This window comes from Rhipicephalus sanguineus, chromosome 5 (assembly GCF_013339695.2).
Source record: "Rhipicephalus sanguineus isolate Rsan-2018 chromosome 5, BIME_Rsan_1.4, whole genome shotgun sequence".
NCBI classification, from domain to species: domain Eukaryota; kingdom Metazoa; phylum Arthropoda; class Arachnida; order Ixodida; family Ixodidae; genus Rhipicephalus; species Rhipicephalus sanguineus.
This window is the reverse complement of record NC_051180.1, coordinates 114,857,234-114,882,239: the sequence shown is the minus strand read 5'-3', so window position 1 is coordinate 114,882,239 and position 25,006 is coordinate 114,857,234. Positions and strand designations below refer to the sequence as shown.

Genomic DNA, 25,006 nt, shown 5'->3' with positions numbered 1-25,006 from the left:
AACTACGGTGCCAAAAACAGCCGTTGTTGTGATCTTATAACCGCTTTCGCTGTAAAGCCTAAAGGGTTCAACAACCAATTTTTATTGTGTCCATTTTCTTTAGCTCGACGGAAAGCTTACCGGTGAGAGTGTCTCATCACGGAACGGTAACGTGGCAAACGCCGTGAAACATTTGTAATCAGAATTTTTCTATCTGCGGCGAATATGCAGTCGTAAACACAAGTGACAACCCATGCTGCAAACAGTGATCGCGAGAGCGGTTCCTGTTCGATCGCGGCGGTTTACTGCGCATGCGTGCACTCCGCATGCATGCGCCGCGGCTCGACATGTTCCACTGGCTACCGCGAAGGCAGCGCCGCTTCTCACCGTGCAACTCCTTTTACCTTTTAAGCACCACAAAATAGAGCAGGGATAGATAATAATATACACACTCGAATTTTCAAAACTAATTATGGCGCGCATGACAGCACCAGGTTACGTGACTACGTACAGCAAAAAGTGATCGACTCCATAATCCAGCTTCAAGGCTCTTCCGCTAGGCTGCACAACATACCGGTTTTCGTTAATGTTAAACTCGATTTAAACATACAAATCCTACTCACGGCGCGAAAAGGGTGCCGGAATCTGTCACTATATTTCACTGTCTTTTCATTTTTACCAGGATCTAATCACACGTTGTGACCAGTTGCCGGTCCCTTAAACTTAAGTAAAGCTAACGACGATGAAGCAGACACTCACTGGCCGACCAGTAGTAGCGCATCCGATAGGTGGCATCCTCGTCCATGTCGTACGCACAGCTCTCGAACATGTTGGCCGGCAGGTGCCGCGTCTCAACGTCCGTGGCGGGACGCACGAAGTGGACGCGGTAAGGCCCGCCAAACCTTAGGGCTTCGTACGCGCTGTCCATGCGTGAGCGGCGTGGTCGCTCACCGCGGTACTTGTAGCCGAACGGCAACTGGGTGCCACGGATCGTGGACATCTCTTCTATCTCACACGTGTCCTGGCTCTCCAGGTCCAGTGATGGCTTGGCTGCGAGGTTTAAAGGATGTTGTACTAAATATATTCATTTTGTTTTGATGAATCAACCCCATCTCTCGGCTCAATCTTGCCGTGCTGCAACATAGGTTGCAGGTTTCCCAGATCTCTTTAGAAAACTTATTCATGCCACCAGGGCAAAGCTTATCGCCACACCTAGACGAAGAGGCGACAAACAGGGCCCAATCACTCCGCAAAGATGGTAAACAAAGATGGTTAACAAGCAAAGGTGAAACGAGTGCCGGCGCTGTTCGTCACTGGGTTAATCCCGACGGTTCATTAAAGTCTTTCTCAAATATTGCTCACGTCTGTCCAGAAATCTGCATTGGTATTTGGCGCCCGTGTGTTCCCTTCTCCATTTTTAGTGGAACAGTGGTGGGCAGTGGGCCTTGCCCAATTTCTGCGATACATAAGCGCCAGGAGTATTCGCTCACACCGCACGGACGAATTTTGGCCTCGCCTAGCCACATACAGGTTCGCTGTAAGATATACAAATGCTCTAAAACATTATCAGAAGAACGGACGGAAACACTGCAAGCCTGCCAGACAAGAAGCCGCCATACCGCACCGATTTCGCGTGGGCAAGTACCACACGCGATGTATCCAGCAACATATACAAGAGATTGCAAATTCTGCATTACACCAAACACGCTATTCGACTTCGTCCAAAGTGGCACAAGAGACACAGACAGTGCGCATCCAAGCGCCAGAAAAAGACTAGTGGGCAGCCCAGTTGACAAGATCAAGTACCGAACGCTAGGTACGGCTGTTGAACGTGGCAGGGCTATCATCACAAGCTGACGACTACCTGAATTAGGGTAGCTGTTATTCGGTCGCATACTGTACGCGAAAAAGTACATAGGAGTATGAATTTGAAGAGTGACTAACCTAGTTACCATGAAGAATGGCTAATGGACAGCACGTTTTATATATCACTGCCATGCAAGAGAGCGTGGGCTCGAGTCCCTGCCCCGACGCGGAGTTTCGACGGCGGTGAAATGCAAAAACACCTGTTTATACTGGTATAAGTGCCCGTTAAAGAATCCGGGGTGCTCGAAGCATGTCCGTATTCTCCGACTACGGCATGCCTTACTATCGTATAGTGGTTTTGGCACGCATAAACGCAGAGTTTAATTCACTTTAAGCCAAGCGTACAATTAAAACATTCACGAATTCGGAGAACGGAAATTCGCTCGTTCAATTCATGTCTCGGTTTTCGTTGTTGTTGCAAAGAATCCACGACTAAATTCGAGGACTCTTCGAAAACAGTGATCTACATTACTGTCGCTGGAATTTCTAGTACCGGAGTAAAAGCTTCATTGCGAAATTCACATCGCACAGACAGGCGGTGGAGCCCCAGCTAATGGGAACATTCCTGAATCATAAGTTCAACATTTAGTTCAGAAAGTTAAACAAAGACATGCAATACCATATACCATGCCCTCGAATCCATTTCTCGCTTATGAAAATAGCACGTGCTATTCAATTTCACATTAAAAAACAACATTGCTTTAGAAGGAACATAAGCATAATAGAAATACGTCATGATTAATACTACAGTTTTGTGGGCGCTGCTGCCCCTTATAGTAATGACAGAAGTTCAGGGGATGACGGAAGCTTGGAGATATGAAAAATACATGAACACGGGGTGCAACTGCAGCCGACGTTTCGACAAGCGCACTTGTCCTTTTCATGGTTGCAGCCTTGAAGAAGACAAGTCCGCATGTCGAAACGTCAATTCCAGCGACGCGCCGCGTTCACAAATTTTTATCTCTTATAATAATTGTCTCTTTGGGACGAATTGCTAATTTATTGCGGCTACCGAATTGCTTTTGCACGAAATCTCAATTGTTTCGAGGTATTAGCTTGTGCGTTCGTCCAAATATGGCTGCCGTGCTCGTATTACCTCCGGGCCTGTCCGAGCTGTATGTAGTTACCGTCTCGCTGAAGTAGTCGTAAATGGCGGTCACTTTCCTGCCGCGTAACACGACCGAGATCTTGGCTCGCAGATTCTCGCTGTCGAAGTACTCCTCGACCCACGCCGTCTGGTTACGCACCAGGTCGATCCATTCGTATTTCATGATGTAGCTTTCCGGTATCACGGGCGGTAGTGGCCCTGCGGTTGAAAACGGCGTGAAGGTGCAGCGCAAAAATGTGGGCAGCTTGCACTGGCGGTGCAAGACTAGGCTAACAGAGGAACTCGTGGCTGACCTAGATTATTAACAAGGTCTTAATCATAAAGACCCTAACCAGCACAGTATTAACTAGCCTGGTCTTGGTTTCCATGATCCCCAATTAGCATTGTCTTCATTAGTAAGGTGCTTCTCTCTTCTGTGTATTTATTTCTTTCTCTCTCTCTGTTTCTTTCTCTCCTTTCTCATCTGCTTATCTGTTCCGTGCTTCACCTTTATCTTCAGAAGGCACGCACATTCAAGGAACGCCTACATTGGACATCCATCGTCTCAACCTCGAGGGATGTGCTCGCCACAGGCCTTATTATCCGCTAAATTACTAGACGATACAATAAAATCTACTAAAACTATCCTCATTTCTCGAATGTGCGTCGCCAAGAGCAAACTGGCCTCATCTATAGTCAATACTAATATTAAGAAGAGGACGAACAGAGAGGGCGCCGGCCGAGTCATTGCGTTGCACGCGCTAGGCGCGGCTTAGTCTTTTAGTCACGCGAAACGGCGGAACGAAAAGCTTAAAACGGCTCCGCCGTTAAAAACGACACGTCGTTACAGAAGAGGATGCACTTGGCACTCAACTCAACGATGTTACAGCGAAAATTCTGGAGTCGGCCCTAACCTTTCACTTAGGTGTCTGTTAGCGGCACTCGCACGTTGGCATTCGATAACCCTGGCGTATTCCTCCGGTTAACTCTGCGTTGCGCGCTGCCGAAGCGGATCTCGGAGGCCACGTAGAAAAAAGCATGTGGTTGAGATCTGCTCCGTCAGGTAGTAATAGTAGTAAAAGTAATAGTGCTTTATATACAGTTAAGCAGAATACAGAACTCACTGCAGAGATATAACTGCGGTGCCCCGACGACCGCAGCTGCACCAAGAAAAAGCGTCTGCTATTTGAATGAGCTCATTCAATTAACTTTCATTAATTATCCTGACAGCTGACTGGCCCTTATATTCAGTAAACTAATGTCCCGATGTCATACGCATCCAATATAACTCTTAACTTGAACCGGAACCGTCGATTTCATACCATTTTTACTTTTAACAGCCAAGCTGTTCTTGGTCGAGCCTCACGTGTCCGGGATCCGTAGTAACGCTTGTGGGCATCATAAACGCGTATGTGCCACAGAAATTGGGTAACTCCCACTGCACACAACTTCCACTAAAAAGGAAGAAGGCAACAGTTAGCCCAACAAATGGCGTGCGCGTTACCACAGTCACCCCACTGTCGCGTGATTCTTCGCCGTTATAAAAGGTGGTGGCTATACTACCACCTCAAAACTTAACAAAGAGCGTTTAATAAAGAGCAGTAATACAACATATCGAAGCATCTTGAGCGAAGGCTCCTATGTAAACCTGTGTATAATAGTGGCATGGTCACTCTTCTTCGTGTACCTTTTGTCATTGTCCTGAGTTCGCGCTATAGCAACTGGCATGGTCAAGATGCTATAAAGCTATACTACCTCCGCAAAGCTAAAACAAACAAATAAGTAATCTAACCTTCCCATGATCATCAAGCGTCTGCCCGAGGAGCACAAAAAATTACAGCATATCCACGGGTGAATAATGAAGAGCTTGGGCGAAGCTCCTGAAGCAATCATGGTTACACCGTGAAATATTAAGTGGTTTCGCCCAGCAGTAATCAAAGCGATACGCCGCTTTGATTACTGCACGCCATCTAGCGTGCAGGGTGCCGCTGCTTTTTTTTCCCTTTTTTTCTTTTTTTCCCTTTTCTTTTTTTCTTTTTTTTTCTTTTTTTGCACACATCTCTATGGGACAGCGCCATCTAGTATATCGTCACCCAACTGCAGTTTGCATGCATCTCTATGGGACAGCGCCATCTATTGAATGATACGGGAGATGCGACGGCGGGGAAACGCCGCATGGAGCGACGACCGACCAGGCGATGCTGTAAGGAGCTTCGCCCCTAAAAGAAAATTGCCTAAGACTACTGGAAGGCGAATGCCATCTTTTTGTTCTTCTCGATTGTGTTGATCGCGCCCTAAAACTTTCCGCACCAAACGTGGTTTTGCACTGCCTCCAGGATCGGAGGAGTTGGAAGGTTTCTGCACTTAGCGGTGTTTTGCAGTGCCTCCGTGATCGGCTCACCTTTGACCACGCGATGATGTCGTGTGATGACGTCATCATTCGACGGCCCGTGATGTGACGTCATCGTGGCGTCATGACGACTTCCCAGACTGATGGCATCGCACAATTTTTTTCGCGTCACTCATGTTGACGCCGCCGATGCCAAAACTCTACGGTCAATTTTCGCGTTTGATGACGCACCTAAGGCTTTTGCCTTTAAAAAAATAAGAAAAACGAATTTGCCACTTACCGCACGTGTACGTCGGATCCTGACAAACGGACCAGTCTCTCATTGCCAGCGACGAGCCGACGATGCCCAGCACCGCCGAAACCATGCTGGATCATGCAAACGAAGTGCAGGACTATTTGACTTTGCACTCAAAGATAAGCGAAAGCAAGTGTCACACACATGACAAATGCTTTCAGAACCTGCCGCAGTGCACCACTAGCAAACGAAGCTACACGCACGAAAATTCGGAGTTTACGTACTATAGACTACGACACGATTATGAGGCACTGCGAAATAATTTTGACCACCTGTCATTGTTTAAAGTTCGCTTAAATCAAATGCAATTAATATTAATAATTCGGGTTTTACGTCCCAAAACCACGATATGATTTTGAGGGACGCCGTAGTGGAGGGCTCCGGAAATGGCTACTACCTGTGCTTGTTTAACGTGCATCTAAACCTAAGTACATGGGCCTCCAGCATGCCTGCACCGAAATTCTGCCGCCGCTTCCAGGATTCGATCCCGCGACCATTGGGTCAGCAGTCGAGCACGGTAACCGCTAGACCACCGTGGCGGGTTCATTTGCTTATATCTAAACAGACGAAGAATTGAACTGAAAACGACTGCAGACGAAGAACTGAACTGAACAAACGAAGAATTGAACTGCAAAACCGTGGGGCACCTTGAAATAACTTTCGAAAACGACAAGAACACTTTATGATAATAAGAACAGTTTTATACCCGCCACGGTGGTCTGGTGGTTATGGTGCTCGACTGCTCACCCGGAGGTCGCGAGATCGAATCCCGGCCGTGGCGGCCGCATTTCGATGGAGGCGAAATGCTAGACGCCCGTGTGCTTCATTTAGGTGCACGTTGAAAAACACCAGATGGCCATAACTTCCGGAGCCCTCCGCTACGGCGTCCCTGATAATCATATTGTGGTTTTGGGAATGAAAACACGAACTGTTGTTAAGAACCGTTTTATGCTGAAGTTTAGGTGGTGTATGAAGATGCCCTTGATATCGTACCTTAGTGCAATTTGTGTCATAACGTTGCATGTTGTAACGGCGCCTCTGGAGCAAGACAGACACATCCCAGTGTATCGCATTATAGAGTGTACTAGCGAGTAGAAGTGAACTGCAAGAGACTGCTATATTGCAAACGTTGCGTGCTGGCACACAACTTTGTTTTCACTACAAGTAAAGAGGGTGGCCGCCCAGATATTATCACACTTACATTCGTTGTGGCTTCAGAACAGCAATCCTAGTTAGTTTCAATTGCATTGACCCATATATGCCCAAACTCAGAAAAAACGACAAAACAAATATTTTTTTTTTTCACAAAATTGTACTTCCACCCTCAAAAGAAAGCACAAGTTCTTTATTTACTGCCAGGTAAACGTAACACGTGTCCAAACCGTCCTATACATATAGGACACTGGGCATTAGGGGTGCTATGTGCGGGTGTGGTAAGCCTTGAAACATTTCACGTGCACACCGACATTGCACTTCTTCCTCTCCATGACGTCTTTCATACAAAGCACGCGCTTGCCCGGAAAAAGCGGTCGACATTTCACGTGCACTTCTTCCTCACCATGACGTCTTCCACACAAAGCACGCGTTTGCCCGGAGAAAGCTGTCGGAACGTGGCAGTATGAAAGTCAAGCAATGTCTAGGCTTGCACACGTTGAGAATGAGGCCTACTTGATGTGCTGTAGGTGGCGCTAGTCATCAGCTAAAGAAATAGAGATGTTAGAGCGCAGCAAAGAAGCGTCCTATATGTAGGACACTGGGCATATATGGGTTAAGTTTATTTGCTGTTCTTCGTTAGGGGAAGCTTATGCAAATACTTTAATGCATAAGTTCGCCAGCCTGTCAACCCTTACAGTGCTTGGCTGCAGTCGGCAATAGCATCCGATTGAAATCAATCTACAAATTAGAGCGCAGCTCTTTGGCGCCCGTTCCTGCTTTGAGCGGCGTCGCCGTCGCCGTCGGTGGCGTAACCGATAGACATGTAAAAGTAACGGATAGACATGAAAAGCTAAAATGAGGTAGAAGTACCCAGGATCGAATGGGATTTGAAGCCCAGCCATCTGCGTAGCAGTTGATTATTCTACCACAGAGCCATCTTGGTGCTTGAAGCTCATTTGCAAAAAGACCCTATACAGGCGTCAACCCGGGCAAGGGATCGCGTTAGCTTATGTAATATAGCGTGGCAGAAGAGTAAAATAACAACCAGTCATCACACAATGCTTATTGCGCAACGAGTGCGCGGTTTAATGCTTCCCACCTGCTGTAATGTGTTCAGCCATAATTCTTCATCGTCATCAGCCACATGCAGCACCAGCGAAGTGCACATAATCAGTCAGTCAAGAACTTTATTCATCGGTCCTGAGGAGTTTAGGCCGCCGGGGGATCCAGGGGGGACACCCTAGCAGCCGCTACCGTAGGCGACGCCCGAGTCGGGGCGGGAACGTGATGGCGTTCCGCCAGTTCTTGGGCCCTCTGGACTGCCTTGAGTTGTTGGTGGAGCTCGGAGCTCCTGAGTGCCTCTTCCCAGTCGGACTCACTGGTGAGAGGTCCCTGAGGTAACGCGGGACATTGCCATAGCATGTGCGAGAGTGAACAATAGAGTTCTCTGCAATCTGGGCATTGGGGAGTGATTTCTGTGTTATAATGGCTCAGTCGGCCCCGTGATAGGTACGATCTTGTTTGTAGCATTCGAAAGGCTACCGCTTGCGCACGTTCGAGCTTTGTGTGTGGTAATGGGTATTGGCATCTGTTGTTGCGGTAGTGAGAGGTGATTTCGTGGAAGGTTAGTAAGGGGTCGTTAAACTGTATGTCTGGGCCCAGCTCTTCGGTGGCTGATTGATCGTCGCGGCGGGTGAGCTCTCGCGCTCGGTCATGAGCCGTTTCGTTGAGGTTGGGTTGTTGGGAATGGACGTCTTTGCCCATGTGGGCAGGGAACCAAGAGAGGCAGTGCGAACCCGTGTGCTTTCGTGTTTGTAAGATGTGGGCTGCTTCACGCGCGATGTTGCCGGTTTCGTAAGCCCGAATGGCGGCGCGAGAGTCAGTGAAGACGCTAGTGTGCGAGGGGTCGGTCATCGCTAAAGCTATGGCGACCTGCTCGGCTATGGCGCTCGTTGCTAGCCTAACCGAAGCGGCTGAGCGTAGGGCTCCATCGCCATCTACTACTGCGAGTGCAAAGGTGGAGGAGTTGCCGTATTGCGCCGCATCGACGAATACGGTAGAGCCGCGATTCGCGGCGGTACGGTCGAGGATAGCGCGAGCGCGGGCCAGGCGTCTGCCTTTATTGTGGTGTGGGTGGACGTTTCGCGGGAATGGGGTTACCATGTAGGTTTCTCGGACATCTCTCGGGAGGGTTACTGCGCGTTCAAGGTAGGGGTGTGAGGACATGCCGGCTTCGTTTAGTAGTCGACGGCCTGCCTTGGAGGAGGAGAGGCGGACGACTTGGGCTGTGGTCTGGGCCTCGATCACTTCATCGATGTCGTTGTGCATACCTAGTTGGTCGAGACGGGAGGTACTCGTGTTTTGGGGTAGGCCGAGGACTTGTTTAATGCTTTTGCGCATGAGTGTGTTCAGCTTAGTCTTTTCCACTTTTGTCCAGTTGTGGGCAGAGGCGACGTAATTGATGTGGCTCATTAAGAACGCGTGGTATATGCGCAGGAGGTTGGCCTCACCGAGACCTTGCCTGCGACCCGAGACTCGCTGGATCAGTCGGAGCATGTTTTCCGTTTTAGTTGTGATATGTGTTATTGTACGTGCATGGCATCCGGTGGCCTCGACTAGGAGGCCGAGAATGCGTATGGAGTCAACGCGGGGTATTCGTTGCCCGTCTTTGGCTTGTAGTGCTATGGGAAGCTCGTGTAAAGGGGTTAGATTACGAACGCCTTGGCGAGATGGCCGGTACAGTAGCAATTCGGATTTCGTGGGTGACAGTCTCAGTCCGGTGTTTTGTAGGTAGGCTTCTGTGATATCGAGAGCGGTTTGAAGGGCTTGCTCTACTTCCGCCAGGGAACCTCCCGGGCACCAGATGGTGATGTCGTCCGCGTAAAGAGCATGGTTTATGTTGGGGATGTCGCGGAGTTTGTCAGACAGTCCCTTCATTACTATGTTGAAAAGAAGGGGCGAAATGACTGCCCCTTGTGGTGTCCCGTTGGGACCTAATGTGTATGTGTCGGATGTGAGTTGCGATACTCGTAGTTGAGCTTTCCTGTCTTGCAGGAAAGAACGGACGTATGCCTGGAATCTTTTACCGAGGCCAAGGCTGGCAATGGATTCCAGTATGAAGCGGTGGGAAACGGTGTCGAATGCTTTGGTGAGGTCTAGGGCGAGGATGCCGCGGACATCTCTCGTTTTTGAGTCGAAGATGTGCTTCTTTAGCAGTAACATGACGTCTTGTGTTGAGAGGTGTGGTCGGAACCCTACCATGTTGAATGGAAAGAGTTCGTGGTCCTCTATGTAGCGCGATATGCGATTAAGGATAGCATGTTCAGCTGCTTTACCTATACATGAGGTTAGGGAGATGGGGCGTATATTGTCAAAGTTGAGTGGTTTGCCAGGCTTTGGGAGGAAGACCACCGTGGCCGTGCGCCATTGTTCAGGCACGTGGCCGGTTTCCCACATGTGGTTTATGTCTTTCGTGAGTAGTGTGATGGCTTGGTCATCTAAGTTTCGCAACAGGCGGTTGGTTACCGATCTACTGTTGAGGTTGTGCAAGGCTTCCCGAATTTCAGACTCCGTGAAGGGGTCATCGAGTTCGGGTATTGTTACACATTTTATTTGGGGGTAGTCGGTGGGGTGTGCGGTGTGTAGAGGAAGGTGTCGTTTGGCGATTTCCTCAAGGAAGGTTGTCTCCGTTCCTCCCGTCTTTTTGTGCGAGTGAAGGAGACGGTCTATGGCGTGACTCTGGTTGTCTTTTGTTTGGCGGTCGTCGAGCATGTGTTTTAGGAGGTTCCATTTACCTCCCGTTCGCATGCGGCCGTCGACCGCTGAGCAGAGTTCGTGCCATTGGAGTCGTGTGAGCTCCGTGCAGTATTGGGTGATGTCTCGGTTTAGTATTGCTATGCGTTTGCGTAAGCGTCTGTTGAGTCGTTGTGTTTTCCAGCGTGCAAGTAATGATGCTTTTGCCTCGAGCATGTGTGCGAGGTGTGGGTCCATCCTCGGGACGTCGAGCTCTATTTGTATGGTTTTCGTTGTTTTGGCTACGTCTTCCTGGAGTGAGGACAGTAGTTCGGTGAATGTGTTGTATGCGGTTGTGTTGTTTTTGCGGAGGGTGCGGAAGGCATCCCAGTCCGTTAGCGTGAATGTACGGGGTGGGGCTGTTGCGTTGGGTAGTTCGGTGCGTATGATGAAGTGATCGCTGCCCAGGTTCTCCTGCGTATTGGTCCAGGTATGGCCTGTGACGTTACGGGTGAATGCTAAGTCAGGTGTAGTGTCGCGGCGTACCGACGTGCCTAGTCTCGTAGGGAATCGGTGATCTGTAATTAGTGTGAGGGACAGGTCGTCTATTGCTCGCGTGAGGTTAGTGCCCTTGGCCGTTGCCTGGGGGTAACCCCATGACGGGTGGGGGGCGTTGAAGTCTCCCGCTATGATGAGCGGAGAGTTTCGCGCGAGGGTTGTGGCTTTTGTTAAGAGCGCGTGGAAGGACTGTCGATACTCCGACGGGGAGCTGTAAACGTTGAGAACGAAAACGCTTTGTTTTAATAATCGGTTTGGTATGAGTTCGATGAGTATCGCCTCTAGGCGGCTGCGGGTGGGTAACACGTCGTGTTCAATGAAAGCGAATTTCTTACTGATGAGTGTGGCTATGCCTCTCTTGGTCTCCCGTCGTTGTGAGATGGGGTGGTAACCCGATAGTGTGAGCTTGTCACATAAGGTTTCCTGCAGTAGTATTACGTGAGGCTTTTTGGGTTGCGCTTTAATGTACTGCTGCAGTGGGGTTTTGCGTTTCGCGTAGCTAGCGCAATTCCACTGCCAAATTTCTAGGGTGTCTTGGGTTGTGGAAGCCATGGTGATTAGATTAGAGTAGCTGGCCCAGGCAGGTGTGCCGTTGGATCCGTAGGAAGTGCTTGTTTCGCTTTGTGTTTAGCTTTTATGGTGGCTTTTTGCTCTAGTGCTTCTACCCGGCGTGACAAGGTGTGGATACTTTCGTTGTTTTCTCGTGTGAGACGGAGGATTTCGTTTAGAGTGTCTTGTGATATGTCGCTGTCACCACTGACCGTTTCTGAGAGTGAGGGGGCTCTGCGCTTGGGTTTGCTAACGTCTACCGAGGGTGAGGGTACAGGTTTAGGGGCTGTGAGAGTTTGTATCTGTTGCCTCGCATCATTTAGTTGCGTGGTGAGCTGTTGTATGGTGGCCCGAAGGCCTGCTAGTTCTTGGCGTAGGGTTGACTATCTCGCTTTCATGCTCTGGCAATGAAGGCCGCGTTACCTGTTTAGTTGGTGGTGGGCTCCGTTGCGATTGTTGCTTCCCTCGGACTCGATCCGCCCATGTCAGCCCGGCCTGACGGGAGGGGGAGCGTCCCCTGGAGCGGGAGCGGCTGTGGAGGGCGCTGCGACGTCTCGCTGCCGGTGTGACGGAGCGGCTTCTCCTGGATGCCACGGAGGTGCTCGAGGTGGCGCTGGAGTTGCGGGAGCTGGCTCCGCTCGGTCCCCGGGAGCGACTACGGCCACGTTGACGACGTCGGCGCCGTCGTTGTCGCACGATGTACGGAACTTGAAACTTGCGCTTGCAGTCCTTGTCGGCGGTGGGGTGCGGTCCGCCGCAAAGGGTGCAGTGGGGCTTACACTGGTGGTTCTCGGGTGGGGTTTTGAGCCCACACGTCCGGCACCATGTTGTGTTGGGGTAGGGACAAACGTCTGCGCGATGGCCGAGGCTGCCGCAGTTGTAACAAACCTCCGTGTGCCTGCGGAAAAGCGTGCATCGAATTATGCTCGCCCCGCAGTACACATAATTGGGAACTTGCATTCCTTGGAATAGGATGGTCACGGCTGGGGTGTTCTTGATGCGTTTCACCTCCAGAGCACTGGGGTTGCGTTTTGTGACGATCAGTTCTCGGAGCTGGTTATCGTTGAGGTCGAGGTCGATGCCTCGGATGACGCCTTTGCAGGTGTCGTCAGGTGGAGCCGGGTATACCGCAACTCGGTACAAGGTGTCTCGCAGGCGGAGTTGCTGTACCGTGGTATAGGCTCGTGCGTTTCGTTCGCTAGGGGTACACACGACGAAAATGTTCTGGGTTACGTTAGGGCAAATTGAGTCTTCCGTGAGGTCCTGAGGAGCCAGGGCTGCGGCCATTGCCAGGGATTGCTCAAACTGCACCGGTGTGATTTTAGCCACGTTGAGGCCGTCTCGGGGCCTGACGATGATGCGGTATGTGTCCCTCGGTAGTTGAGGGAGTCTCGAGGTGGCGACGAGGCGTTCATACGCGCCTCTCGGTCCGGTGGTGCGGCCGCCGTTCCTTCGTCTGCCTCGTGTACTTGCGGGTCTTGCGTCTTGAGATTGCTTAGCTTTGCTCTTGCTTGGTTTACGGTTGTAGGCCGTAATCCAGCCCGGGCCATTCGAAAATACCTTACAGATGTGTAGCGGGTACCTCATTTATCCATAGAAAGACGAATAATGGCGTAGTGGGTGCTGTCTTACTTCAAAAAAATTGTGATTTAAGGCGTAGTGGACGCCTTACGGAAAGCTAAGACTTCCTTGCCCGAACACGAAGCTGCGCTCAGAATTCGCATTAGACAGTGGGGCTCTTCGATTTTTCACTTATGGCTACCCACGGGCTGCCAGAGCCAGAGAGCACGCTCGTTTTGCTCGGGTTGCTCCGCCTCCCCCCCCCCCCCCCCCGCACTTCCAGTTGGCGTTCGGTTCTCTTGGGTTGGACGGTTCTGGTGACCCGCGGGGAGCCCGAGGGTCGCCAGAAGCTTCCAGGGCAATTTAGTCGTAGAAGCTCTCTGGAAGGTTTCGGGCTAGCAGACGCTGAGAGACGGTACGCGCTCACCGCCATCTTTGTGAGGACTCGATGGATTGCAATGCGGGCGCTTGGGGACTGCACCTTCGCTTGTCCTTACGCTCGGCGCCGTTCCGCCGTGCGAGAAGCGCGATTACGAGTGGCGGCTAGCATTTGGAGCTAATGTTTATTACTTTTCTTATGTGTCCCGTGAAGTTTCCTTCCGTGAACAACGCGGCGAAGTGTCGCGTTCAAACTCGTGCACATGTCCCAAAAGTTATGTACACGTTCGTACGTACCCGTTCTCGTGCACATGTAAACTCGGGCACATGTCCCAAAAGCTATGTACACGTTCGTACCCCTTTCGAGTTTATTTTTTCGTAGTACTATTCGATTGTGGTGCCGTGTGTGCATTCTGTGCACTTAGCGAAGACGATTGTGATCGAACTAGCTATTTCGTTCCGTCGTATGTTTGCGTGCGTGAACCCCATCAGAACTTAAAGGGGTGGTGCCACCAAATTTGTGGCTTGCGCATTCTTTGCTGTAAGCGTTTCCTATAGCTCCAGGAAGCATGATGCACGCACCAAGATTCATGTATTCTCACTAAATAATGTAATATCGCCTTTTGATGTGGACAACTTTCGGTTTCGGTTTCTGGGCGCCGAGGTTGGGCAGTGACGTAGAAGTGTAGGAGGCGTGGTCACGTGACCACACAAGGCTGTGACGCACTTAGCCAGGAAGCGATCAAAACTCGGCGAGTGATGTAGCAACCGATGCTTTGCCGGTACTGTAGTGAATTAGAATATATTCTAGTTCACTACAGCCGGTACGTACGTTGCGGTAGTGGCGGAGGTCCGGAGGTCACTCACGTTACCACAGCAGATCTGGTGTGACGTCACTAGAACTTTCGTTGACAATCCTACAGATCTACGTCAGTGTTGGCGCGCTAGCGATGGGTTTCGATCGGGAAGATGGGCATTTAGGTACACTTTGGAAGTGAATTAAAATATGTTCTAAACGTTTGCAGTGCCCCACCCTTCGTGTGGAATGTCCTTGCATACAGGGGAAACCCACAACAGGCTTGTTATAGCCTCGAAATTTGATGGCACCACCCCTTTAACTATTTCAACTAAGTCTTCGATGTTGATAAAATGCACTGATTGAATAAAAGTGATCGCGACATTGTTTTTTGTGTGATTCTCGTTGGTCGAGAACGGCGTGCGAGCGTACTTCGATCTGCGGGCCAGTATATGAGGTATGGTATTATGTTGTGTTACGACGCGTCGATGTAGAAAAACGGAGATGAATTCAGAAATGTATACATCCTTTTGTTGCTTATTTCAACGTCGGCTTTGTCTTTTTCTACCTCTTAGTAACAATTCCATGCAGTATGTACGCGGTCATCACCTAGTAGCTCAAATAAAAGCTGAGCTACATGAGGTTTTTGGATTGCCACTTAGGACTGCAAAAGAGGCTCAGGCAACATCTGCCAAAACGAGTCGAAGACGGGTCACACAGAAGTTTATTTTAGATATAACGCGCACTCGTGGTACCGATACCGCCTCATGTCTCAAGTTATGACAAAACGCAAACTGGTCAACGCGTGTGTGCGACGTAGTACGCGATATATCCTCGAGTTCTTTTGGGGACACGATCACTTTCGCGAGATTTCGCGTCGTGTTGTGCAGCGACTGTTACACGTACTAAGCAGACGTGAGCTGGTTGAGCCGTTTGCGGCGCGGCAGCTCACCTCGCATCACTTTCGCGGCGCCGTGCGCCAGCTGGCTGTTTTGTTCGCGGACGGGGCGAGTTGCGCATGATCTTGCGAACGTACGTAATCGTATCCCACATGCGTATGCTCGAGAATAATATCACTTCAGCTCTTCAGCAAACCTGGCCATATATTTTCAAGCGGGCAATCCAGAAAAAAACGACGCGCATGCGGCGCAAAGTTTCGTTTGCTGCCACGGCGGTAGCGTTTGTTTACGTCTACGCTGGCTGGCCCAGCGTTCGATTTTGCAATCTTCGGACAACTTCGGGTTCTCTCGGGCTTCCCACACACGTGACCAAGACGCCGTTTCCTCTCCCGACCGGAACTAGCTGACTGAACCTCTGGCTAGCTCTGGCTGCCAGCGAACTGCTAGAAGTCCGAAAATCATAGTTCCCCAGTATCGTAATCGTCGGTGAATTTTTTCTTCGTATGTTCGCTAGAATGAAACAACCGGAATCATGAGCACTAAGTAAAAAAATGGATAATATAGCGGAGTATGTATTCAAAAAAGAAAAATGAACAGCTGTATGGAATAGATGCTCGATAGACGAAAAAACAATACATAGTGAAATGCTAAAACAACAAATGACAAACTGTTACATAGAGACATTACGGACGGCATACTGAGGATTGAAGATTTAATTGCATACTGACGGTAGACACAATGTTAATGAACATGCTGCAATACCGTAAATAATATAACTTGATAGGGTCAAGTAAACATGTCGTTAAGACACATCAGGTTTGATTATTGTCCAGAGACAAATTAATGATAACCATTTCGATTCGCTAGACGCGTTCTCAGATTTGTCATTTCTTAACCGATCTTGGCATATACCCAATACTTGTGCATGGTACTCATAGATTTAGACCATACAATGTAAGACATGCTTACCATAAGAGATTAAGGCTTATCGTACATCCAGTAATATAAACACCCCAGCCTTAGTATACAAGTGTTTCGTTAGACTGTTGAATGCCGCAGACACACTGTAAGAGCAAAAGTTTTGCGTGTTTAGAAACGTTCCGCGCACTTTTGTCTTTTTGTGGCGTGGTCGCGACGGACCTTATTACTTCGATATTGGAGAAATACTGGTTATGTAGTTACAACCTCAAGCTTTTGATTACCGCTCTCAAGTGCCAGAAACAAGAAGTACGAGAGCACAAGATGCTTTCGTAGCTCATGGTACCTCTCACTGTGCCGGCCTCTTGACGAGACAGGTACCATGACAGGTTCGTCTGTTGTGTAGCTTTATCCTTTCGTTTACTTTTTTCTTATAAATAACAGAATTAAAGGGACACTAAAGGCAAATAACAATTTATGTCAGAGTAAAAGCTCAATGTATGGCAACGTCTAAAACGGCAATATTATCAACAGCAGTGCCCTACTTACCGAGAAATTAAGCTAAATGTATCACACGATGAGCGCCACGAGTGGGACATTTTGGAAGTGACCCTGATGACGTGTGAGAGTCTGAATACAATTAATCGCTAGTAATCAAACTAGCTGCAATAAAAAAAGAACCTTCCGTGCATCAAGAGACTTAATAAAATGCTGCTCGTTCGTTTCTGTTTGATTCATGGAAAAAAGAACTTATTTGGCGTTGCCATGGGGAACGGCGCGCCTGGTTCAAAAGTTCAGTTTTCGCCGAACTGCGCTTCGCCCGGCGCCCTGCTTCGCTCACGCGGTCGCGTCTCAGTGGTAGTTAAGGTATCCCGTACTGCCGCGTGTGTTTTGCACGCTCGTGAAAGTCACTCTGACAGAAAGTTCGAGAAAATACCGCATGCATGTGATTTTGCCAGATGCCCGAATGGTGCACGCCGCCAGCGCAAGCCGCCGCGCAGTAAAGGCGGGCAACGTTGGGCACGGCAACAGTGACGTGCGAAATACCGCTTTAAGGAGGGTGATTTGAAGTGGGCTAAAGCGATGCGGACCACTAAAACGTGATTTTATGTCAAAATAAGCACTTCCTTGGCATAAAAGTAGCACTACGAGGTTTCTGGGCCGCTATTTCAACAATCAACGTCGACTTAATGTTTGCCTTTAGTGTCCCTTTAAGAAGAAAAATCGCCAATGGCATATGTAGCACAATTCTACATGTTCAATGGATGACTCTGAATTACGACCAGTACATGAAAGAAAGATCACAATATATAGCCTACTAATTGCCGCCTTTCACGAAAGATTAATTATTATGCCTTGGAATTAGCGAACTTATTTCGATGAATACACAAATTACATCCACTTGTAACGAATCATGAGAATAACGTTAAGTTAAATGTGTGTTCAGGATGAGCAATGAAGTGCTCTAAAGGTCCAATTTTTTTTTATCTTCAGCGCAATGATAGTGTTTTTACGTGGTTCAAAAATATTTCGATTTTAACGCAAGTATGACAGCGCTTATCATTCATTGTTAAAGTTTTGTTGATCGCCCAATATTCAATTACTGTGCAAGTAAGCTAAGCTATTTCGAGTAGTTCTGCTCAAGAACTAGATTTATGCGGCATGCCACGCAAGGTCTTGTAGAACTGTTTTACTGTGAAAAAAGAAAACCACGACTACAAACTGCGTGTGGCCGATATCACTGAAGACGAGTCATGGCTCGATCTATTCATGATTTCTCATGCAATTCCTTCATCCTTTCTGGTGAAGGATCTAAACTAAATTTGAATTGATATAGTTATAATAATACGTAAGAACAAGTAACCACACCCCACGGTGGTCTTGTGGTTACGATGTTCGGCTGCTGACCCGAAGGTCGCGGGATCGAATCCCGGCCGCGGTGGCTCCATGCAAGAGCTCCATGTACTTCGATTTAGGTGGACGTTAAAGAATGCCAGATGGTCGAAATTTCCGGAGCCCTGCACTACGGCGTGCCTCATAATCATGTCACGGTTCTGACACGTAAAACCGCGGATATTATTGTAAAAACGAAGAAAAACACGTAACGCACGGCACACTCGATAAACAAAGACCTCACGAAATAAACCATATCAAGCTAACACTTCAAATCAGGAAAGCTTTCGTTCGATACACGGAGTCACGTAGTCCAATGCACTGCTTAAAGATGGCAGCTGCTTTGGATGAAACAGAGAAAAGAAAAGTGCAACTTACTGCAACCATTTCATGTTAAGCGCTGTTCGTTCGGCTGAGATTCTTCCTTGTTAGGAGCACCGACACATAGTCCTTTAGGGGGTGGAGTTCTTCTGAGGAAATTTGACACGACAGTTTCGTACAAGCGTGCCTTCGTTTACCCCTGCGCTTATCGGTGCGGCCAGCTCGGGCTACGTGGGTCACACTCGACAGAGAACAGCGATAAAAGCGGCCCGTATCAGTTTTCCATTGTGTGCCGCGTGTATTTAAGTGATGCCGCAATATTTCCCTCGGAACGTTTAATCTTTCAGCAACAAAAGCAGTTTCCTTTCGTAAGTAGCGCGTCCAAAAAATTAGCGCCGGCGTTATGCCTGCAACACACTGCACATGCAATACTCATTGATTGAAACGTGAACATTTAGGGCTAAGTAATCCACGTACTTTCCTTTCCAGCGCCTACAGTGCGCGTCATATCGGCGTACTTTCGACTCGAACACTTATATCAGAGCCAACATTACCTTTGTCGGTCGGATTTGCAGCGACATGACGCGGTGATCACGAGCAATTGCTCATAGCAGTCGTTATACTAATAAGAAATCTATGTTGCGTTTCATTCCCTGAGTACGGTATATAAATTACACACATAGAAAAACCATAGTTCTGAACTTGAAGCTCGCAGTATCCGCGAGAACAGTATGGGGACATTAAACACTTCAAGACGGATGCCTAGGTTAAACAAAATTATGGCAGCTTCGCTGGTTCCAAGCCTGAAGGTGGAGCGGAGCTGGGCGAGCTTCCTTGTTCCTGTGTATTTGTCTTTTTAGATGTGAAGCATCTTATGGCGGAGTTCAATCCGGTGGTGGTGGTGGTGTGCGGCGTGACCACCCTTACTGCGCATTCGCCAACCCTCTCCACTTCCCCTCTCCCTTTCCCCCACTCCCGTTCCCTCTCCCCCTTTCATCTCCCCTCTCCCTCTCCACATCACATCTCACCTTCCATTTCCCTTTCCCCTCCCCTCCTTTCCCCCTCTCCACTTCCTCTCTCCCCTTTCCCCCCTCACCACTCCCCCTCTAGAACGCGGGCTCAACATGCCGAAACACTGCTTCGCATCGCCTCATGGTCCCCTTTAGCGGGAGATGGTGTGATTTTTTCTTTCTTACTCTCTTCCTTTCTCTTTCTCTCTTTGTGTTTTTCCTACCTCTTTTTTGTGTCTCTTTATTTGTAATTCTCCCTTTCTCGCTCTTTCTACCTTTCTTTCGCTTCCTTCCCTTTCATCTCTCTCTCTCCCTATTTTTCGCTTCCTCCTTCTTTCTACTTCTTTCTCTCTCTCTCTCTTTTATAGTCTTTCTTTTTCTTTCTGTGTTTCTCCCTGTTTCTTTTATCTCTTTTTGTGATTGTTTCTTTCTGCCTCTTTTTCTTTCTGTTTCTTTCTCTGTCTTTCTGTATTTTTCCTGTTCCTTCCCTTTATTTCTCACTTTCTCTTTCTTTCTCACTCTTTTTCTCTGTGCTCGTTCTTTCGCCCATCTGAGTTATTGCATCCCACGCCGGACACATCGGCGCTCGTGTTCTGGGAGCGAAGCAGGAGATGAAGAAGAGGATGAAGAGAGCGCCTGCCGGCCGAGTTACTGTGTAAATCATGATGAGAGTTTTTGTACTCGACCGACGGAGTTTCTCCGAGCTTAAAGAGCTCCTCCGTTAAAAGGTAACGTTAGAACACCACCGTACACCAAAACCGCACCAGAGAGGAGGGGGACACTGAGAACGAGTCTGAGGAAGAAATAGTGCAAGGCAGTCGTGCCAGCGCAAGAAATCACCACCTATTGTTGCGAGTGCGTGTGTCCGTATGAACCACACAGCCAGTTCCTCAATCTCAATATCAAGTGCTCCAAGGATTCGATCGTACATCGAAACGCCGCTAACGCCAACCACACTCCGATATCATCACGGGCCTTTGCATGTACCTTCGGCGTCGACCACCGAATGTGATTTCCTTGTGCTCACTGCTGCCCTTTGTTTAGCATAACTATGCGGTCCCGCCATCCTCACCGCTACAGAAAAAATAAGCGTAGCTTGCACTGGAGTCGCAATGCTAAAGACAGCGGCGCTGATGGGCACCTATGTAGTCCTGGTTTTCGCTGTTTTACTAAGGCCCGTATTCACAAACGCTTCTCGACTCGACCCTCCACCTCGACTCCGTGGAGTTGAGAAAAATGATTCTCCTTAACTCGAGGGGCGAGGGACATTCAAGGATGTCCCTCAACGTTTTCTCTGACAAGGAGCCCTTCACGAAGGCGTCCTCCACCTCAGCGCACTTGAGGGACGCACGGAGAAGTGAATATGCAAATTATGCTGTCTAAAGCATGCCTTGAGCCTCAAAACAAGAATGTTTCTTTTTATTTTCCATTCTAAACAATTGTACGTTTTTTTGAGTCGGTGATACAGCGGAGGAGATGTTATCGTGTGTTGTGGCGACTGAGCTACTGACGTTGTTGTGTCTGGCAACATAACAGCCTAGTATGCGATCGAGCGGAAGCAGGTTACAATATTACTTCTTTACACGCATCGAAGATCCCAACACGTGTACGTGCCGCCTGCATATTATTCTGTAGGCAATGGGATCAGTAATTGCTCGCCCGAGACGACCATTTGGAAAGGGACACACGCAGTGTGCTCTTATTTTAGTTCTCGCACAGATATATTCCGCTGTCAGGTGGCAAACAAGTATAAAATGGTGTAAAACAGAAGACCACAACAACTGAATCTTACCTTGACCTGCTCAACTTATATATCACGGCATAGATTCCATCGCACTGAAAATGTGATGCAACGATTGCTTCGCAGACGAACGAAATGTAGCAGACGACCAAATGTTGCAGACGACCGCATTTCTCTGCGAGCGCCGTCTGTTTGTAAATGAGTCGTTCGCACCTGTAGTTCATTTTGGTTAGTTTTAACAGCAACAAAACAGAAAAGTCTTAATTTACTCAACGTAGTTATTATAATACAAAAGTTTATTTTAACTAGCAACTTCCTTGGGTGCTCGATGCTGTGCAAGGGCCCTTGTGTATGGCAGACGACACAACAGTCGGCTCGTTGGTGCGCACTGCACGCGCGGTTGTCCGTGTTGTCCGCGCACTGCACACGCGGTTGTCCGCGGTTGTCCGTGCTCGACTTGAGCGGGAGAGATGTCAGGAGACTTGCTACGGTGCTCTTCGTAAAGCGAAACCTTGAGAGAAACTCCGTGTCCCTGTACTCTTCTAAAGGGTTCAAGCGATCCCTTAACCAGTGCCTAGGCACACAATTCGTGGCATCTGACTCTCTTGCAAGTTCGTCGGAAACATCATGAACGTGAAAAGCAAGTTCCAAAAAGCAGTCAAGTAACGGTACGTCTGCCATGTTTGCCTGCAAACTGTTCTGAGGAGCGCTCAAGGGAGCTTCTGACCTACCTCGAGATTCTCGAGGAGCACACTGAGGATTCTCTCCATTCGAGGAGCGTTTGGAGTCGAGAGTGATTTCTGCAACGCGAGACAGTCCTCAAGGATCCCTTGAAGTCGAGTTTCGAGTCGAGGAGCGTTTGTGAATACGGGCCTAAGTTTTGCAAGATTTCTCTGTCTTTCTTCCTCTATTTCTTTCTTCTTTTCTCTTCTCTATGTCTTTTTTCTGTCTTTTTTTTCTCTGTCTATTTCTGTTTCTTTATTTTTCTCGCTCTCTCTCTATTTCATTTTTATTCTCTTTCATCCCTGTCTCTCTCTCTCTATTTCTCCCTTGCTTCCTCCTTCTTTCTATGCTTTTCTCTCTCTACCTCTCACTCTAATTATTTATCTTTCTTTGATTATCTCTCTTTCTCACTATTTCTCTCTTTCTCATTCTTTATATGTTATGCTTTAATCTGTCCCCTCCTCATTTCCTTCCTCCTTACCATCGCATCTCTTCTCCTCATACTACCTTCCCTTTCCCACTCCCTTGCTACACTATACTATACAAGACTATGCTATCCTATGCTAGCGTGCGTGGACAGCCAAGTGGTGAGGACGCTTGCCTTCGGAGAGTGGGTACGCGGGTTCAAATCCCGCCTCGTGAGGAATTTTTTTTGCCAAGAATTTCACTTCTGGGTGTGTCCAGATAACATCGAACACGAGGTCCCGGTCACCATTCCCGATTTTGATGAAATTTGCTGTAGGTTTAGGCATTACACCCAGAACAATGGTCTCGCAGTCAGTTTTGCGAAAAAAAATTTTGTTCGCCTGAAAAAAAATATAAAAATTTTGGCCTGGAAAAACACCTTTCCGCCAATTTCGCGATTTCTGAATTTTGAGCGCACCTAGCGAAAAAACGATGCACTTCTTCGTCACAATATTTATTCCCTTTAAAGAACAAGTGAAATAGAATCTTATGATTTATTATTTCCCTTGCTTGTCGAAGCACTTTTGAAGAAAAAAATCCCGAACTTGGCAAATCGCACAAAATACCTGTATTTCAGGAATTTATTACTGCAAGGAAGTTAAAGTGAGGATAATAAAAATCGGTATATATGAACTTTGATACCTTTGCTCCTTTTTAAAATAATTTGCGTGGTTTCATCGCACTACGTTTTACTCGATAATTGGGCTGAAACGTAAGTGATTTACCGAAAACGCCGAAGTTTGAAAATGATTTTCTCAAAAAAGCCATTTTTAATTTGTTTTAAAATCCCTCTGATTGAAGTCAAGGACGTCGTCTACCAATCTGCAGAAGAAAACGTTGCATTATTTTGGTTGCTAACAAGTTATAGCGCGTCAAAAGTGACCATGCCAGCCTAGCGGCCGCGTCGTTCGTTATGTGCTGAAACTCGGATATAAGTTAAAAATATTTGTACGTGACATAATCACAAATCATCAGCTCCACACCAACAAATGCGCAGCCAGGTGTCATGGTCCAGCAAGCTTTGTCTTGCGATCAGCCACTTGATAAACCCGCAGCAGCGGCCGCTCGATGCTGCGGGCACTCACATTACATGAGTGCCGCTTCGACTGCGGATGAGCGCCGCTTGCACGCCAAACTACGCTCAGAGGACAAACGAGAGAAGAAATGCATCACTGTGAAAGTTAAAGGCTGTTAAGTGCCAGCAAATGTTCTAATATGCAACGAAAACTCTGCCGACAATTTCCCAGTGAGCGCCTTCAATACAGCAGGCATGTATTTTTTTCCCTGCTGTTATCCCCGAAGCCGCAAAATATCGTGATAAACGCTCGACTTGCGTTGAATATTCTGTGGACGCACAACAATACAGTATTGTAAAAGCGGTTCTTTAATGAAACAAAGGACTTGGACACACTTCTTTTCACAGCCAGCTTTTGGCACGAGGTGAAGAACAGCTTCAGTTTGAGTTGTTCGACCATCGGAAACACGAATGACAGATTTTTTTAAATGTCAATGGCTTTATTTTTTGTCATATGTTCCTCATAGAATGAACCTACTTATCTTCAGGCCATCAGAAGAGAGCAAGCAACGCATGAGCGCACTACTGGAGGCGCTCACTGGGAAATTGCCGGCAGAGTTTGCGTTGCATATTATGACATTTGTTGGCACTGAACAGCCTTTAACTTTCACAGTGATGCATTCTTTCTCTCGTTTGTCCTCTGAGCGTACTTAGGCGCGCAAGCGGCGCTCATCCGCAGCCGAAGCGGCCCTCATGTAATGTGAGTGCCCGCAGCATCGAGCGGCCGCTGCTGCGGGTTTGTCAAGCGGCTGATCGCAAAACAAAGCTTGCTGAACCATGACACCTGGCTGCGCATTTGTTGGTGTGGAGCTGATGATTTGTGATTATGTCACGTACAAGTATTTTTAACAACTTATATCTGAGTTTCATCACTTAACGAACGACGCGGCCGCTAGGCTGGCATGGTCACATTTGACGCGCTATAACTTGTTAGCGACCAAAATAATGCAACGTTTTTTTCTGCAGATTGGTAGATGACGTCCTTGACTTCAATCAGAGGGATTTTAGAAAAAATTAAAAATGGCCTTTTTGAGAAAATCATTTTCAAACTTTGGCGTTTTTGGTAAATAACTTACGTTTCAGCCCAATTATCGAGTAAAACGTAGCGCGATAAAACCACGCAAATTATTTTAAAAGAGAGCGAAGGTATCAAAGTTCATATATACCGATTTTTATTATCCTCACTTTAACTTGCTTGCAGTAATAAATTGCTGAAATACAGGTATTTTGTGCAATTTGCCAAGTTTGGGATTTTTTTTCTTCAAAAGTGCTTCGACAAGCAAGGGAAATAATAGACTCATAAGATTGTATTTCACTTGTTCTGTAAGGGGAATAAATATTGTGACGATGAAATGCACCGTTTTTTCGCTAGGTGCGCTCAAAATTCAGAAATCGCGAAATTGGCGGAAAAGTGTTTTTTGAGGCCAAAATTTGTATATTTTTTTTTCAGGCGAACAAAATTTTTTTCGCGAATCTAACTGCGAAACCTTTGTTCTGGGTGTAATGCCTAGACCTACAGCAAATTTCATCAAAATCGGGAATGGTGACCGGGACCTCGTGTTCGATCTTATCTGGACACACCCTTCTCTTTCTTTCAATCTCTTCCTTCCTTTCTTTTATTCTTTCTTTCTTTCTCTCTTTCTGTACATGTCTCGC

At 47.9% G+C, this 25,006-nt stretch overlaps 1 protein-coding gene across 1 annotated transcript in view; it reads right to left on the bottom strand.

Annotated features, from left to right (window-relative positions):
• Window positions 1-18,551, bottom strand: part of LOC119394155 (uncharacterized) — a 36,578-nt gene extending 18,027 nt beyond the window's left edge. The window contains exons 1-4 of the mRNA XM_037661417.1: window positions 18,394-18,551; window positions 5,563-5,648; window positions 2,942-3,151; window positions 739-1,029 (exon numbers count right to left, since the gene is read on the bottom strand). Coding sequence (XP_037517345.1) covers window positions 739-1,029; window positions 2,942-3,151; window positions 5,563-5,648; window positions 18,394-18,407 — 601 coding nt within the window. The 5' untranslated portion in view covers window positions 18,408-18,551. The remainder of the gene's footprint in view (window positions 1-738; window positions 1,030-2,941; window positions 3,152-5,562; window positions 5,649-18,393) is intronic.
• Window positions 18,552-25,006: the final 6,455 nt, after the last annotated feature.